The sequence below is a fragment of the Neolamprologus brichardi genome, chromosome 1, assembly GCF_056152115.1.
Source record: "Neolamprologus brichardi isolate AB-2024 chromosome 1, ASM5615211v1, whole genome shotgun sequence".
Classification (NCBI taxonomy): Eukaryota; Metazoa; Chordata; class Actinopteri; order Cichliformes; family Cichlidae; genus Neolamprologus; species Neolamprologus brichardi.
Window position 1 is genome coordinate 33,139,827 of NC_142104.1, and position 17,334 is coordinate 33,157,160.

The 17,334-nt window shown below is 37.4% G+C and overlaps 1 protein-coding gene across 1 annotated transcript; it reads right to left on the bottom strand.

Annotated features, from left to right (window-relative positions):
- Positions 1-935: 935 nt before the first annotated feature.
- On the bottom strand, positions 936-16,875 carry slc67a1 (solute carrier family 67 member 1). Its single transcript, XM_006793751.3, has 10 exons — positions 16,394-16,875; positions 12,171-12,268; positions 11,948-12,093; positions 11,664-11,796; positions 11,325-11,437; positions 10,479-10,589; positions 9,228-9,328; positions 3,503-3,604; positions 2,121-2,241; positions 936-1,863 (listed from the first exon to the last, which is right to left on the bottom strand). The coding sequence occupies exons 1-10, from the start codon at positions 16,547-16,549 to the stop codon at positions 1,676-1,678; spliced, it is 1,269 nt and encodes a 422-aa protein (XP_006793814.1). The 5' UTR covers positions 16,550-16,875; the 3' UTR covers positions 936-1,675.
- Positions 16,876-17,334: the final 459 nt, after the last annotated feature.

The following is a 17,334-nucleotide window of genomic DNA, read 5'->3' on the forward strand; positions in this document are numbered from 1 at the left end:
AAACAAGAATCCCTATTCACACTGCGCTGTGTGATCTGGAGAGAGCAAGATACATACACAATCATGTATTTTGTGTTCATCTGGACTGCTTAGTTTGTATAAGGAGAAACTCTACTGGTGACACTGATGCCACTTACACAGCACACAGCTGGATGCTAAAAATGCTAAACCAAAACTGATCTGTGTTTCTAAACTGTATAAGAAATGTACAAGAAATAAATAAAGAGTTAATGAATGCTTTAGGCCTGAAATATTCAATAATTTTAAATACAGCAGGTAAAATTAGTTTTGAACATGTCACCAGTTTTCTAAGTAGATGTATTTCTAAATGTGCTATCGAGATGAACTTCTCACCAGATGTCGGTAACAACCCATCCAATCCACACATGCAAAGAAATCAAACCTATATTTAATATTTTCAATACTTTTTTTTTACCAGCTGTATGTTGGTTGCAAACTCTGTTAGAGCTCCAAACAGACTTTGCCAGACTAATACAGCTTTGATGTTGTAGATGTCTCATAGATTTAAATTCAGATAGGATTACAGCTTATAAAAACCTTTTCCAAATTCATATCAGGTGTTGTGAAGACTTATAAATATGTATCTGCAACAGTTAAAAACGTATTTCATCTTTGGGAAAAATTGACTTGATGGTGTGTTACATTAGACACGGATTGGCCATTTTGTAGGTGGCTGCAGTGTTATGATTTTTCCATTTATATACAAATGGAAAGGTTAAAGTGAACAAAGGTAAGCAAAATCAGAGGACACTAGTTAAGTTCTGTAAATGTATTTTAGTTACTTAATTCCAGTTGGTGGTTACTGGATATTGGGGGCACTTAGACTTTTTGTGGGTTGCCAAAATACCCAGAAACGCTCCAGCGACTTTATATCCATCACATGTTTAACATGAGGTGAAACAGAACAAAAAAGGTTTGGGAACCACTGGTTTAATCTTTAACATGCTGTATTTTATCAGTTCACTTTTTTTCACCACATCATTCTAAACCTAAATATGAACAAGTAAATAAAAGTAGTTCACTTACAGTGGTGAGTTGAAGCCTGGCTGGGTGATACTAAGGGTGTTCCAGGGCAGCACTGGCATCAAAGTCTCTGAACTATTCTGGCAATTATTATTATTAAATTTGCTTTTTTTCCCCCTCACACATTTATTTATATGAAAGTTTACAGCCATTAAAAAGTGTGGTTGTTTAGAATTAAGATTGGTCCTTTTCAGTGCAAAGGTAAGTCTACAGTGCATTCCTGACTTTGAATTTATATAGAAAAAACAAAAGCATTTCCGAAAGTTTAATGCAAAACAATAACTTAAGAAAATTAACTTTTATTCTAAATTGTAGTAGCAATGGAGTTGGCCCTGTTTTCAATCATAATCAAACTGATTAAACTCTGATGTTTATGTGAACAACGAGCCAATAAAATCATCAGCCAGTAAAATAGAGGATTTGGTGCCATCTAGTGATCTGACACTGAATCAACAGAAACTTGAACAGAGCACAAAATCTGGAATAATGGGATATGATCTAATTATGGCAGTTACTAAAAAAAGGGAAATATGTGTGTATATGATGCTTGTTTTTAAAATCAACAGCTGATTTCCATCTCCTCTCCTTTTTTTGAGTTTTTGAACAAGCGAGACAAAAAGACTGAGAGGTGTCACTTTCTCTGCTCGGCTGTCTTGTTGAGTCGTCGCTGTAGCAGGTAGACAAACACAGCAATATTCACGAAAAACTGGATTAAACCTATAGAGGAAATGCCATAGTTCATATACAGGAAGCCCCCTATAGTAGGTCCCACTGTGCGAAGCAGAGATTGAACAGATGCGCACAGTCCCAGCATTGTGCCTGCAAATGAGAACAAGATTAAAACTGGCAATAATTCTTTACACTATTTCACAATAGGTTCACCTGTAGTTTTCTAAACCATTTTATTTGGTATTATTACATTTTATCTTTGAATACTGGAGTGTCTTTGCTTCTTTAGTTTAAAGCAGCTTTATTCGAATGCAGTCACACATCAAGTGATCTAAAATGAAGCTTTTTAAAAGTTGAGCCTGTCAAACACCATCTGGTTGTAATAAAGTAAAGCGGGATGGTCTCACCTGTGTCAGAGGACGGTACACTCTTGGTGAGGATGCTGTCTGTGATGACATTAAACACACTGAGAGAAAACATCATCGGGAGGATGTTAAAGCAGAACTGCCACACATTCTGTATATATGCCTGTACAGAGAAATACCAGAAATAAACAGTTTTCAGCAAGGAGTTCAATGGCACATTATATTCATTGCTAGTTAATTATGTTTAATAGGGATTGCTGTCACAACGAGTCCAACGAATGCCTGCAGCAGAACTCTAATGGGCTGTGCTATTGATTAAGTTTTTGCTCTGGATTTCTATGGATTTTTTTTTACCCATATTGTTCATATTGTTTCCTGCCCTCCTTTAAACTGTTTCTTTTTATTCTGTCTTATACTATTGCTCTGACCAACTTTGAAGGACTTTGGTCAACTTTGATGTATTATTATGTGCTATAGAAATAAATTTTGATTTGATTTGATGACGCTCCCCAATTCAGCTGTGAATCCAAATATCTGTCTTAAGGGGCTTTGGCAGTGTGGCAAAGGGGTAACTGATAGTGAGGCCTGTTAGGGGCAGCACCATGTACGAAACATGTAAATGTGGCTGTTAGCATATTGATGTATCAATTCAAAGCTCTGCTATGAATTGATACAGTTTTACGCCCCAGTCACAACTGGTGGTTACCAACCACTTGGTAACCACCAGTTGTTGGGGAAAATTGAGTATTTCTCAACTAGTTGTGAGTGGTTCACAGTCAATTGGAAGTCCCAGTCATGCAGGCCTAAAGCAGTCACCGAGCACTTGATATCCTCTGGTCATCGAACGCTCTCCATTTAATGTTTGCGACGGACATTTTCACCTTTCACTTTTTCAAGTTAATTAGTTGACATTCCTTCCATGCAAACTATGAGTGGCCGGAGTACTCTAGCAGCAACCAAACAAATCACAAAGGTTTCAGCTGCAGCAACCTGTTTTTGACGGATTTCACCCAGTGCCAACCAGCAATCTCAAGCTGTTGAACAAGCTCTTGGGCTCTTATCTGAGCTGATAAAAACAAAGAAACATGAACACATTCATAATAATAAAACAAACAAAAAATACCCTAACAAATTCACACTTGTATACAGGTGAACAAGTATTCAAAAAAGTACAAGCACAATATCACAGTGGTTCAATACCAGGCGATAGTAAAAGTTGTAGTAAGATTTACTATAAAAAAAAACTCATGGTAAAAAAAAAAAGGGGGTTAAAACTTTTCATTTTACTTGCATCAAACAATGGAAACAATTTTTTTTTTTTCATCAAGCTGAGACAAGAGTTTTGCTTCTTAAAAAGAAAAGCTATGGAGTACTTGAGTGAATACTTTCTCTCTAAGGGGTGTGTGCTTATGTTTTGTGCATACCTGAGCCAGTCCCACAAAAGAGGACACTCCAATGGATAGAAGCAGCAATGAATTGTCAGAGTACCTTGCCGTAAGCCGACCGATCACTCCTCCTTGAATAACCTGAACAAACATCTGGGTTTTACTCATTTCATCTTGCAGTCTGGTATAATCTTAAGCTCAACCTATCTCCCTATATCAACATATCACATACAGTCCATTTGAAAAGTGAATCTTTTAGTCAGTGACCACTGGCTTCTTGGTAATCTCTCTGACAAAGACCAGACTACTTAGCTTAGCTATATTGGAATTTCTTGGACCACCGTTGGTGGTTCCAAAAGTTCCCCATCTGACATTAAGAGGCCATCACAGGTTGGGTTTTTTTAGTCTGACAACTGCAAGACCTTAAACAGACCTGTAAGTAACTTTCCTAATTCATGAATTCAGCTAATCACAGGTCTAATGAAGTTATCGAAGCATATTGGGGACTGTTGTTTCATGGAGGAACCATCAGAGCTCAACCCCAAGTGCGAGCAAGAATATATGAGGTGCCGTAAGGGACATTATTACTGAAACGCTCTCACACACACTACTGAAATTTTAGCTCTCACACACACTACTGAAACGCTCTCACACACACAACTGAAACGCTCTCACACACACTACTGAAATTTTAGCTCTCACACACACTACTGAAACGCTCTCACACACACTACTGAAACGCTCTCACACACACAACTGAAACGCTCTCACACACACAACTGAAACGCTCTCACACACACACAACTGAAACGCTCTCACACACACAACTGAAACGCTCTCACACACACACAACTGAAACGCTCTCACACACACAACTGAAACGCTCTCACACACACTACTGAAACGCTCTCACACACACTACTGAAATTTTAGCCCTCACACACACTACTGAAATTTTAGCTCTCACACACACTACTGAAATTTTAGCTCTCACACACACTACTGAAATTTTAGCTCTCACACACACTACTGAAACGCTCTCACACACACACAACTGAAACGCTCTCACACACACTACTGAAAAACCAAGGCATTTCAGTTGAACAGGAAGGCATTTCAGTTAAACAGGAAGGCATTTCAGTTGAACAGGAAGGCATTTCAGTTAAACAGGAAGGCGTTTCAGTTGAACAGGAAGGCATTTCAGTTAAACAGGAAGGCGTTTCAGTTAAACAGGAAGGCATTTCAGTTAAACAGGAAGGTGTTTCAGTTAAACAGGAAGTTAATTCTTGACAAGGAAACTGAAGGAAAAAGTGGTAGATTTCAAACAAACCACTACACAGATGTCTACTCAGCAACCTGCTAGTTAGGGATGGGTTTTTATAATCGATTTATCAATTAAAATCGATTCTGGCTTGGATAACGTGAAATCGATTCATTAAAATCCTGAATCGATTTTTTAATATAAATTCATTTTGCCCGAAATGCCAGAATCTCAGGTGAAACCTCACAAAATTTCAACAACCACCAAACAGCTAAAACAGTAAATGAGAGCAGGAACACGGATTCTGCACAAAGACGTAAACACACAGCGCGGACCCGCGGATCAGAATCAATGGGATGTCGCCTTTCTCACCCGATGGCACGGACACGGTCGGGGCTGAAAGTCAACAGGTGGCTGATTCTGATCTGTCGGCGGTCCGCGCTTTGTTTTCACGCCGTTTTTGCACAGATTCTAAAGCTGTTAGTTTGATCTCTCTTGTCGGATTATAATATTATTTTATGCCATGTTAGACCCCTAATTAAAGATTGTGAATTATTATGTAGCTTTAGTTTGCATTATTCTTCTGAATTAGAAGAAGGTGATAACTATTACATTTGTTAAACTGATTTGCATTACATTAGACTGCTGATTTATTGTGAATGAATGATATTGTTTTATGATGCATTATACTGCTGAGTTATAAGAAATACTGTTTGCAGAAAGTCATCGCCTTATTTGTCTGGTTAGAAGAGAACAGAGCATGCTGCCCCATCTCAGCAGGAGCAGATAAACAGGGAGCCAAGGTCGTAGCTTAGGCACTGTGTGTGAGAAAGAATGTGAATGTTTAGGCTTTTATGATTAGGTGGGGGCCACTAGAGGCTATAAGACTTTGATCAAGGCTCCACCATTTTGAGATCTGATGCTGTCTGCTGTATGGTGTCCATCTCCCACGCGTGTTCATTAAATCATCGTTTGACTTGACCCGGCCGGACCAGTGTTGTTATTTTTGGTTTTCCTCTTGTATCCATCCTCAATATTTGAATCCGTAACACTCTCCAAACAATATTGACTGAACCAGCAGCAAAAGAAGATCCAAACTGCGCTTCACATAAACATCGTCATGAATTCCCTCTGACGTTTACTGTTTTGCTTCCACCACGATAAAATCACATGTCATGCACAGCTCTCTCTCTCTCTTTCTCTCTCTCTCTGTACTTCAAGAACAGTTTCCCATCTAAAAATCTGTTTTCTGCATTATTTGCTTGCTTGTTACGCACAAGTCTACTGTCGTTTACAGCGCTGTCGGCCGCTGGTTTTTTTTTTCGTTTTACATAATTCCGAAAAGAAAATCTTATTTCTGCCGTTCAATACTGAACAAATTTAAACATTTAAAAATTATGCAAAATGCAAAACGCTTAGCCATGTCTCTAATAAAACCGCTGGAACGTCAGAGGTAACGTTCATATGTTGATTAATGGTTTTCTTTCGTTTTTGATGTACTGCAGAATATTTTTTATAAAATCCCAGGCAGGAAAAATCACCTTCATGTTTTTCTGTGTTTTATCTTCAGCTACTTTTACACAAAGGCATCTGCTGTGAGGCTTACACCTTTGATAAAGTCTTGCGTGTGTCAGCTTCCTTTTTTTAGATACAAAAATATGTAAATGTACTGATCTGAATTATAATATTGCTGACTGTCAAAATTTCCCAGAATCAAATTGAATTGAATTGAATCGAATCAAATTGAATCGAATCATGGAACGATAAGTTAGATAGCTTAGTCTTAGTGAGACAGCTGCATTACTTAAAAATATATTAGCCTCAGCATAAGTCAAAATTTAGAATAGCAGGAGATGGGCATTATCCTGGTTATTTTTTTTTTTTTTAGCATATGTTCTTTTTGTCTTTTTTAGCAAAGAAAAAAAATATCTTAAAATCATCAATAAAACCAGGGAGAGAAGGCTTAGCGTTCCTCCATTTAACACAATGGATATGATATTTACTCAAACGTATGATGATGTTAATAATGTCTGAGACACCCAATGCTAGATGATCCATATAAAAAAATTATGATGTAATTCAAATAGTGGCACATCATTAATATTTAGGGAAATCCAAATTTATAAGTTGCACCAAATACATTGTGTGATAGGGCATAGAAAAAAAAAAAAAGATGTTCTACGGTTTCATTTTCATCAGTACAAAAAGAACACTGATCCACCTCAAAGCCAAATCTCTTTTTTTAGAAATTTTTAAAGTGTGTTTCTTTAACTTTAGGTAGAATAGGCTATTTCATAAAGTATGCTTTATCCAGTGTATATGAAATAACTAAATTAGAACCATGCAATGTAACCATTCTGTTGTAACTATGAAATATTTTTGTCTTTGAAGAAACTACTAACAAATTTCTTATTGCATTTTTATCAAACAGCTGACATTGCCCTAGCAATAAATTTGGGAGCACTGATGAGAAATTATTGTATATCATAAAAATTTTAATCAAATGAAGCAGAGGCAGTGGGACCAGTTCACAAAATTTGTTATATTCTCTTTGAGAACAGTTTAGACAATATTTTTCTGAAAAGTCTGGGTAACTTAGAATTACACCGTTATCATCCAACAAATCTGTTATGAATATAATCTTTTTGTTCAAACCAGTCACTCTTGAAAATTGATTTTTGATTAAAGTGTTATTACCCTATTATTCCATAAGGTTGAATTATGAGGAGAAGTTGTGGGTAAATCTCATTTTCCCAAAAATGCACAGTCTGTTTTGGAAACTTTGATATCTTTATGGGGATTTTATTTACCGCAAAATCACATTTCAAAATAAAGTCTAATCCTATATACTATTTTATTAAACAAGGATCATAGGATGTGGAGCTAAGTAGAGTCTGGCTGTGACAGACAAGATTTTAACCATTTAATTCTAAGGGTGCCATCCATAAATTCTAATTCTGGAGTTTTGATACCACCTTTATTGTATTCCTTCACAAGCTGATATCTTTCTATGTAATAGGTTTTATTCCACCACAAAAATTTGAAAATAACTGTGTTAGCCTTATTAATGCTTTTAGAGGAGATATATAGAGAGTGACAAGGATAAATCAATTTGGAGATGCCTTCAGCTTTAGATAGGATGTTTCTGCCAAAAAAAGCGAGGTCTCTGCTTAACCAGTGGCCAAGTGATTTCTTCATCTCGATGATACAGTTAGAAATATTGGTGTCTTTTCTGCTAATTGTGTTTTTTAGATATTATCAGCCCTATATATTTAACTTTAGATTCAACTCTAACCAAAGCTATTGAGGAGTCAGAGCTTGTATGAATCGGGAGAAGTTCACATTTTTTGATACTGAGAGATAAACGAGAAGCTTTAGTTTTCTCTACCATGTATTTATCTTTCAAAAACATAGATGTATCATCTGTGAATTGACTTATTTTGAAGTCTTTATTAAAAATTGATATTTCTTGTATGTCGTTAGAATTTTTGATTAATAGTGTTAACAACTGAGTTGCCAATATAAAAAGCTTAGGGGAAACAGGACATAATTGCCGAATTCCCTGTTGCACCTTGAATCCATGCCTTGATTCAAGGAAGCTAAAATATTGTTAAGTAATGCGGCTGCTTCACTTAGGCTACAAGCACAGCCGTCCCCAACCCCCAGGTCCTGGACCAGTACCGTTCTGTGAGTCGTTTGGTACCGGGTCGCAAGAGTTGAGGCTTGAGTTTGAAATTTATGGTTTTCATGGTATTTATCATTTTTTTTTAATTTTTATGTTGTTTACGTGGCACAAAAAAGGTTGGGAACTGCTGTACTAGCAGGTTGCTGAGTAGACATCCTTGTAGTGTTTTGAAATATACCACTTTTTCCATCAGTTTCCTTGTCAGGAAACAACTTCCTGTTCAGCGGAAATGCCTCTGGTTTCAGTGGAGTGTGTGAGTGCATTTCAGTAGTGTGTGTGAGAGCGTTTCAGTTGTGTGTGTGAGAGCGTTTCAGTTGTGTGTGTGAGAGCTAAAATTTCAGTGATGTGTGTGAGAGCGTTTCAGTAGTGTGTGTGAGAGCGTTTCAGTTGTGTGTGTGAGAGCGTTTCAGTTGTGTGTGTGAAAGCGTTTCAGTAGTGTGTGTGAGAGCATTTCAGTTGTGTGTGTGAGAGCTAAAATTTCAGTGGTGTGTGTGAGAGCGTTTCAGTAGTGTGTGTGAGAGCGTTTCAGTAGTGTGTGTGAGAGCGTTTCAGTAGTGTGTGTGAGAGCGTTTCAGTAGTGTGTGTGAGAGCGTTTCAGTAGTGTGTGTGAGAGCGTTTCAGTAATAATGTCCCTTACGGCACCTCATAAGAATACGTCTGCAAACACGGTATTTTATTCTTTCAGTTGTTAAAGAAAAAAGACATTTAGTCTAAATTAAACAAGTGAATCATAAGTGAATTTTGGTCTGTAATATAACAAAACGTAGAAAACTTGAAAAGGCTAAAATGCGCCAATTCATTTTGGATTTCAGTCTTACCATTTGGACGATGCCAAAATAGGCCATCAGGTAGCCATTCTGCTCAGGTTGCAGCTTAAAGAACTCCAGTGCAATGATAGAAAACATCACTTGAAAAATGCCTTAGAGCACAAAACAATTTTGTTAGATTTATATATGATTTATGATGACACCATCAAAGTTGGCTTTGTGGCAATTTAATTTTCTGTTTGCAAAATGTTTTCAGGACTGCTTAACTTCAGTGCTGGCCTGATATGCTGATTTACAACGTTACAGTTGTATTCAAAGTAGCTTGAAAAGAAAAGCGTCTGGACTTCTTTAAGTTGCTTGAAGACGTTTCACCTCTCATCTGAGAAGCTACACCTTGGCTCAAGATACACCTTGGCTCAGGCGATTAGAGGATCATCAGGGGGTCCTTTTGTCCCTCTGTGGGGGGACACTCCCACTAGGTTTAAATCTGGGACTACCCACGATTTGACCTTAGAACTGAAGAAGCTTCTTGGATGAGAGGTGAAACGTCTTCAAGCAACTTAAAGAAGTCTAGACGCTTTTCTTTGCAAGCTCCTTTGACTATGATGACCTGGATGAGTGAGAACCTTCACAGACATGTTACAGTTGTATTTATCTTGAAGTTGTTCTTGGTGCCATTTGTCTAAAGCCTGCTCCTGTAAGGCCAACTTCCCTTTACACAAACTTGCTTCCGATTGGCTGCTCCTTGCAATTCCAGAAGGTCCAGTTGGGGCTTCTGTGTACTCTGCCTTGCTCTCAAATTATCGTGTTCACAAGGTTTTCACAAAACTTCAGGATTCAAACTCATCAGAACCTTTTAGTAGAAACACCTATGGTATCAATTTGAAACTCCTATGTTGCCTTTTTCTCGAGTTAAACCTGGGGGTCCATGCTGCCCACCTGCCTGCCCGCCCAGCAGGGTGATGACGAACCCCCATCGAGCCTTTTATAGCTGAGCCATCACAAGAGTATGAAGCCTGAACATTTGGCTCACAGATGTTTGACCAGAATTATTTAAAATTTTGTCCTGGTTTAACATGAGCATCCACAAATTTAGCTACATATTCATACCCATTTTAATACACATAAATGTAGATGAGCCCAATCAGAACATATCACCATAGGTAACCTCCAAAAACAAAATGGCAAAAAAGAAAAACATTTAAAGAGTGTGTAACTTAAACACAGTGATATTAGGAAGAGACACAACATTTGTATATTGCAAAGGCTTAAACCAAAACATCTTCACACTTCAAGTCTCACCTGATGGCAAACCTGCGACTATCTTGATAATGAAAGTCTGCATTACTGTTGGAAACTTCATCAGCCTCGTAATCTCACTCAGATTGAATACTGACTTCCTTCTGTTATCATCTGAAGTAAAATCAAAGTGCAAGAGGTACAATTACCATCTCATTATGTGTTATGTGTTTCTACCAATAAGTCAAAGTAGAATAACATGTATGTAGAGAAGTCCCAGGGAAATTTCAGTGCTGCTCTCAGATGAGAGGTGAAACGTCTTCTAGCAACTTAAAGAAGTCCAGACGCTTTTCTTTGCAAGCTCCTTTGACTACGATGACCTGGATGACTGAGAACCTTCACAGACATTCCATACCATGGTTTGGATTATTTGCAACCAAAAAGTGACTCTCTCCAAACATCTCTACAAAAATTTATTACCTTTTTTCTCTTTTAAATACATCTATATGGAAAAGAATGGCACACTGCAATTTTAAGGACATTTGAGTATGTAATTATGGAAGATGATACAGTAACACAACATCAGAGACTCAGTGGTATTCTGATAATAATCTACCTGGATTATTACATGGAATTTTAAAGACTGGCATCAATGGTTTGCTATGAGATGATCCAAAATGTGAAAGAAAGAAAAAAAAGAAAGAGCAGAGTCATAGTTTTTAAAGAAAAAAAAAGTGCAGCTGAGAGTGACAAAATCCAGTTCTAGTAATTTTTATGTGTGCAATGAAGATAGCTGGATTCAAATTACCAGCTCATTCCTGTTGTTGTGATCATGAAGCCAAGGCCACTTTGTACAGACTTCCCAGACAGCTGAGAACATTAGGTTGAAAAGAAGTAGGCATATCTTACCTGTAGTGTTGCCTCTGGTTGTTTCAGCTTTTGTATTTTGGGGGATGAACTTTAAAACCAACAGCAAGCTGAAGGCACTCCCTGCAGCACCAAAACATGCAGTAAACTTCTCCCTGAGAAATACAAAGTAAAAGTGCTGTATGGGGGACACTTTTGGCAAACACACACAATGACTGTGATTTCCATGTTTCATAAAAGCGGAATATTCTAACCTAAGCCAAAATGTCTTCCTAAACCAGAGATGTTTTTTATTTCCTTTGGCTCTGTCAAAGAGCCAATGGTTGCTCAGGTTGGTTTCACACCAGTGCTGCTGTTAATGATACACACTGTGACACTAACCCATAGAGTTTGCTCAGCTGTCCGCCTAATGTGGAGCCAACTATCATACCGATGCCAAAACACAGACCAAGCTTGGATAAGGCGTCGGCCCGTTTCTCAGGTTTTGTAAGGTCTGTAACAACCATTTGTGATGCTGCAGACAGAGGTGGGACAAAGAAAAAAATCAAGTGAAACTTTATTCAGGATAAATAAAATGAACATTTAGAATAAATCTGAATAAATGTAAAAAATAGTTCAGTCACATTGTTAGCAAAGGATAAAAAAACGGTAGGTTTGATGCTCACCAGGGAGGACATGCATAAAGATTGTGGGGATTTTATGGATGAACAACATGGCTGGAGTGTCTGCTGTGGCCAGCAGCAGAAAGAAGACAACAGTTGACGCACATGCCAGGGACAAAGCTGTCCGTGCCCCAAATAGATCTGCAAACCTGCCAAAAAAACCCAGACCCTACAGTCACATTTTTCTACACTGTGTCCAAGCAAAAAATAGCGAACAGAAACTCACCTTCCAAACATTGGGCCCCCGATCAGTTGAATAACTCCAACTGTAGTTTGCAAATAACCAAACCACAACGTGTCGAAGCCGAGCTTCTTTGCCAAATACTATAGAGAGCAACATAAGTAAGTGACCGTTATTTTTTTGTGACAAGTGGTCACAAAACCGAGTAAAATAAATAAGGAAATTAAACACCATAAAAACAATACAAAAACAATTTAAGATCAAAACGAAAATAAAAATCATTAAAAGTATCAAAGAAAAGCCTGATTAAACTAAAAAAAGATTCTTAACTGGTTTTAGAAAGAGTCCACAGAGTCAGCTAAAGTTAATTGTTGCGAGAGACTGCTCTAAATCTCTGCCCTTTTGTATGTGGAATGACCATTAGATTCTGAGCCTGTGATCAAACCCTACAAGCAGAGGTGTGCTTGGTAGAAGATAAGGCAAACAGTCCGGAGCCTGGCCATTAAGTGCTCTGTATGTGAAAACAAAAATTTTATAACAAATTGTAGAATCTACTGAGAGCCAGTTTAAAGAATATAAAATGGTAGTGATTTGAGCTCGGCTGCTGAATGTGTTAATAGTCTTATTACAGTTCCCTTGCTTTATTGCTTTCGAAAGACATTAATGACAATTTACCCAAGCCAGAAAACAAGGCATTACAGTAATCCAAGTGCAATGATGCAAATGCATGACTAATTTTCTCCAGATCCACCAAAGAGACCATATGTTGCAATTCAGAAATGTTAGATAAATTAGAAAAAACAGGAAAAAGACTCCCCTGGTAAGATAGACTTTACTGCCAAAACCCAGAGAAGAATCAAATATTATACCAAGACTTTAAACACTGGATTTAACTGCTGAACAAAATGAACTAAGACCAGTTTAAGACGAGGTCATTGTTAGAGAACCAATCACTAAACAGTGGACTATCCAGCTGTTGGCGCTTAAAAGACATGTACAACTGAATGTCATTAGCATAGAAGTGATAATGAGTGTCAGAAAATAACTTGTGTCTTGATAGACACAATAAAAGTACATCCTTGTTTATGCTAGTCAAGAGTCCGCATTCAAGGCCTTCCTTTATTTTTAATTGATTTATACACTTTAGAAGAACTGTGAACTAATACCCAGCCAACATACCAAGGCCAACATTAGGTAGATGTGGATGAACTGTGGGGGTGTGTGGGCAGGGCAAACCCACAGTCATCCCACCCAAGCCCCAAGTGGGTGTGCTCACACAGGAACCACAGCAGTTTTGCCCTTTAGGGGCCCTGTATGGGTTTTCTAAGGGTAAGTTCACTTTGTGTATTGATGTTGTAGGGAAAATTTGCTACTGCTAGAAATGTGCTTAAGTCGGACAGCAGGGCCAACCCCTAAGATCAGTGGGACCTTCATTTCTTTTCTATAGAACCATGAGCCAAAACACATCTCACTTCTGCAGGGATCGTTTGGAAAAAAAATAATTTAAAAAGCAGAGAACTCCAAAAGCACCCAACCTAAACTCCATTTAATCAAATCTTTTTGGATTGTATTACTAATCTTTACATAATTTGCCTCGTATAGTGTACTTATTTCGCTAGTTAGATAGACACCTAAATATTTGATCTTATTTGAGTCCCATTTTAGTTTATATTCGTTTTGAATTGAATCTTTGGGGAAATAATTCAGACAAAGTACTTGAGTCTTTACGATATTTAATTTATATCCTGAATTTTTGCCAAAATATTTTAATGCTTTAATCAACCGAGGAAAGGTCGTGTCGTGTATAATTATATCATCAGCAAAGAGACCTATTCGTTGTTCGATTTTAGAAACTAAACCCTGTCTGGTCTTCATCCACCAGATCTGGGAGAAACAGCTCTAAGCGTCTTGTGATTATGGATGTAAATAATTTATAATCCACATTTAAGATAGAGATTGGGCGATAAGAGTCACCGTTTTCCTTGTTTTTACCTTCTTTTGGTAAGACTGATATAATCGCCTCTTTCCAAGAGGGTGGAGTTTTAGCGTGTTTTAATGTCCAGTTAAAAGAATCTATCAAAATAGGAGCCAAAACCTCTTTAAAAGTCTTATACCACTCATTGGGTTACCCATCACTCCCTGGACTTTTATTAGATTTCAATTTCCTTATTGCCTTATCCAGTTCTTCCTTAGTGATTGGTTTAGTTCTTTTTTAATCTCTTGTACCACAGATTCATTGTTAAGAATACCAGTATTTAATTTCCACAATGATTTCATATTCTGATTATATAAGTGAATAGTCAAGTGTATGGCGTTGTGATCTGACAGATCAGCTATACCGATATTACAATCTATGACTCTATGTTTATCGCTTCTATTTATCAAAACGATATCTATCCTTGAGTGTACCTTATGGGCTACTGAAAAATGTGTATAGTCCTTCTCCAGAGGGTGTAATTCTCTCCATACATCGCAAAGATCCACTTCCTTTATAAGTAAATTAAGCCTTGGATTTATTATTTTTGTGTCTTTTTAAGCTTGTAGTATCTTTAGTATGATTTAATACATAGTTCCAGTCACCCCCACATATCAGAGTCCCTTCACTAAAACTAATAATTTTTTCAGATAGTTTTTGATAGAATTTTGGGTTGCCCTCTGGAGGGGCATACACATTTATCAGAGATACCACATTATTTTTAATCCTCCCTTTGACAGCAACGTATCTACCATCCTTGTCACAGACTTCCTCTAACATTTCAAAATTTACCGTATTAGAAATTAAAGTTATAACTCCTCTTCGTCTGCTATTCTTACATGAGCTGTAAAAGGAATTTACATAGCCAAACTTTTTAAATTTTTCATGTTCTTCTTTTGACATATGAGTTTCTTGAATGAATATAATCTGCGCCTTGTGTCGTTTCAATTTACATAACAACCTACTCCTTTTAACCGGATTCCCCAGACCGTTGATATTGATTGAGATAATGTTTATTTTACCTACACCACTCATGACTTGTACAATGTGCAGTAACCATCCCCTCAGATTTGAAAAAACAAAAAACAATATTACTAAACATAAAACAAAAAATAATCAAAAACTTGCGACTAGGGTAAAAACCTCCATAAAGGGGGGGCCCTATAAAAAGTTTGAAAACTGAAAATATTGTTCCCATCTTATAGTCCAACGTATTTACCTCCATCCGGTGTTGCTCCTCCCATTCTTTGAATTGATGAGGCAGCAAAGTTGGGAAGATTTTACGTCACAGAATGAGAAGTTTTAGAGTCACTTATGTTTACTGCACTATGACTAGACTATGACTAAATGATGTGTTAGCTTATATTTTTATATTATTATGAAATTTAAATTTCTGCCAGTTTCCTGCTGCTTCTTTTCCAAAATCCTTAATTTACATTTTAAAACGTGATTATTTCCATTATGCCACATACATGTAGTTCTATTTAATCTATCACATTTAAAAAAAAATAAAACATTAACTCATGTACAAGTGGCCTTTCTATGTGGAGCTTGCATGTTCTCCCTGTGTTTTCTTTCTAGCTTCCTTCAACAGTCCAAAGAAATGCATGGGGTTCAATTAACTGGTGATTCTAAATTTGCCACAGCTGTGAATGTGAGTGACCCAAATTAGAATAAGTGGAAGAAAATACATGGGTAGTATTCAATAATGCATTTCTATACTGCAGATTTGTTTTGTGTATCCAAATCTGTTGACTAACTTTATGTTTTCGATCACTGCAGTGGAATTAAATTTTCAATATCTGTTCTTAAGTATGAAATTTAGTAAAGATCCTAAGATTTAGCAATACAATACAACACTTTGCTACATGTACATACTGGCATAGTTCTCATCCATACAAAGTATAAATACTGCCTATGTTCCTGAACAGCCACATATCTGCTGCTTTAACAAAGTGAATTTCACAACTCTGGGACTAATAAATGTCATCTTATCTTATCCCATCTTATCTTGTCACAGTGATTAAGCACATTTCAAAGCAGGATGCTTCACTATGTGTCACTGATATTCAATGATATGAATACCCCTTCTCCAGTGTTTACTATAACTGTATCTAATAGCTACTGTTAGTGTTTCATATAAGACCTGTGGTCAATCTTGCACTCTTAATTAAAACGAGATTTTCAGCCATAGCTGATATCAACGTCAGTAAATCCAGCCTCAATCATAACTGTGCGCACTTCAGGGAATATGGGGACATTTCAGCTTCTTCTTCCCATTTCATATACTCACAGGAGTTACCGAGACTTGTAAAAACATCCATGTGATATCCAAAGCGGCGATGAGATACACAGCGTAAATTGTTGTCATCCTCTGTGAATCGTCTGCGACGTTTGAGGAAACAGAAGCTTTGTCCGTTTCCTCGTTTCTTTCACCTCTTCGACTCATTTTTGCTCCTTGCTGACAACAGCTGTAAAAAACCTTAATGTGTACTCTCTTCAACAAAAGTAAAATGGCAGACAAAAACGTCCTTAGATCTAGCGACCTCTTGCACAAATTGTTAGCCAACCGGTACTCTGGTTGTACTTTGGAACATGAAGGCGTTACCAAGTTTGACGTTAGTCGGTTATGAAGATAGTTTCCGGTCTTTACATTGTTTGGTCATCGGTACAGGCGGACCTATCGCTGCCTTTATCTACGTATCAGACAGAGCAGTTGCTAAAAAACAGCAATGGGCACGTAAACCTCTATGAAAGAAAATCCTCAGGAAGTTTATACAGTGATGCTTTCAGGAACTCCTTCTAGGCTCGTACATTAAAGCATTTTCGAGATCTCTCATCTTCCCTGTCTCGTTTCGAGCATAACATTGATGTTGTTGTTTTTTAAAATGATACAAAACAACATATCACATGTCAAAACTGTAAGACCTTTTTTACTGAAAAATATATATTTGGGTTAATTTGTCTCTTGCTTTTTATAGCATTAGAGTTATTCAACAGTTAAGAGCCTCGTTTTTGTGTTTTATCATTTTATACTGTGCCAGTGTTTCAGTGAGAAACCAACACGTTCTCACTCCCAACTCGTCAAATGTGTGACGCGTAGTCAGGCTCCCTCTGCAGGGTACCCCCCTCGCGTCGAGAATTGACTGCAGGGTTCTCCTATTGAATACTATGCTGCTTCCTAATCGTTGTTTATTGACGACAAAAAATTTCCGAGGAAGAGCCTGTTGTTCG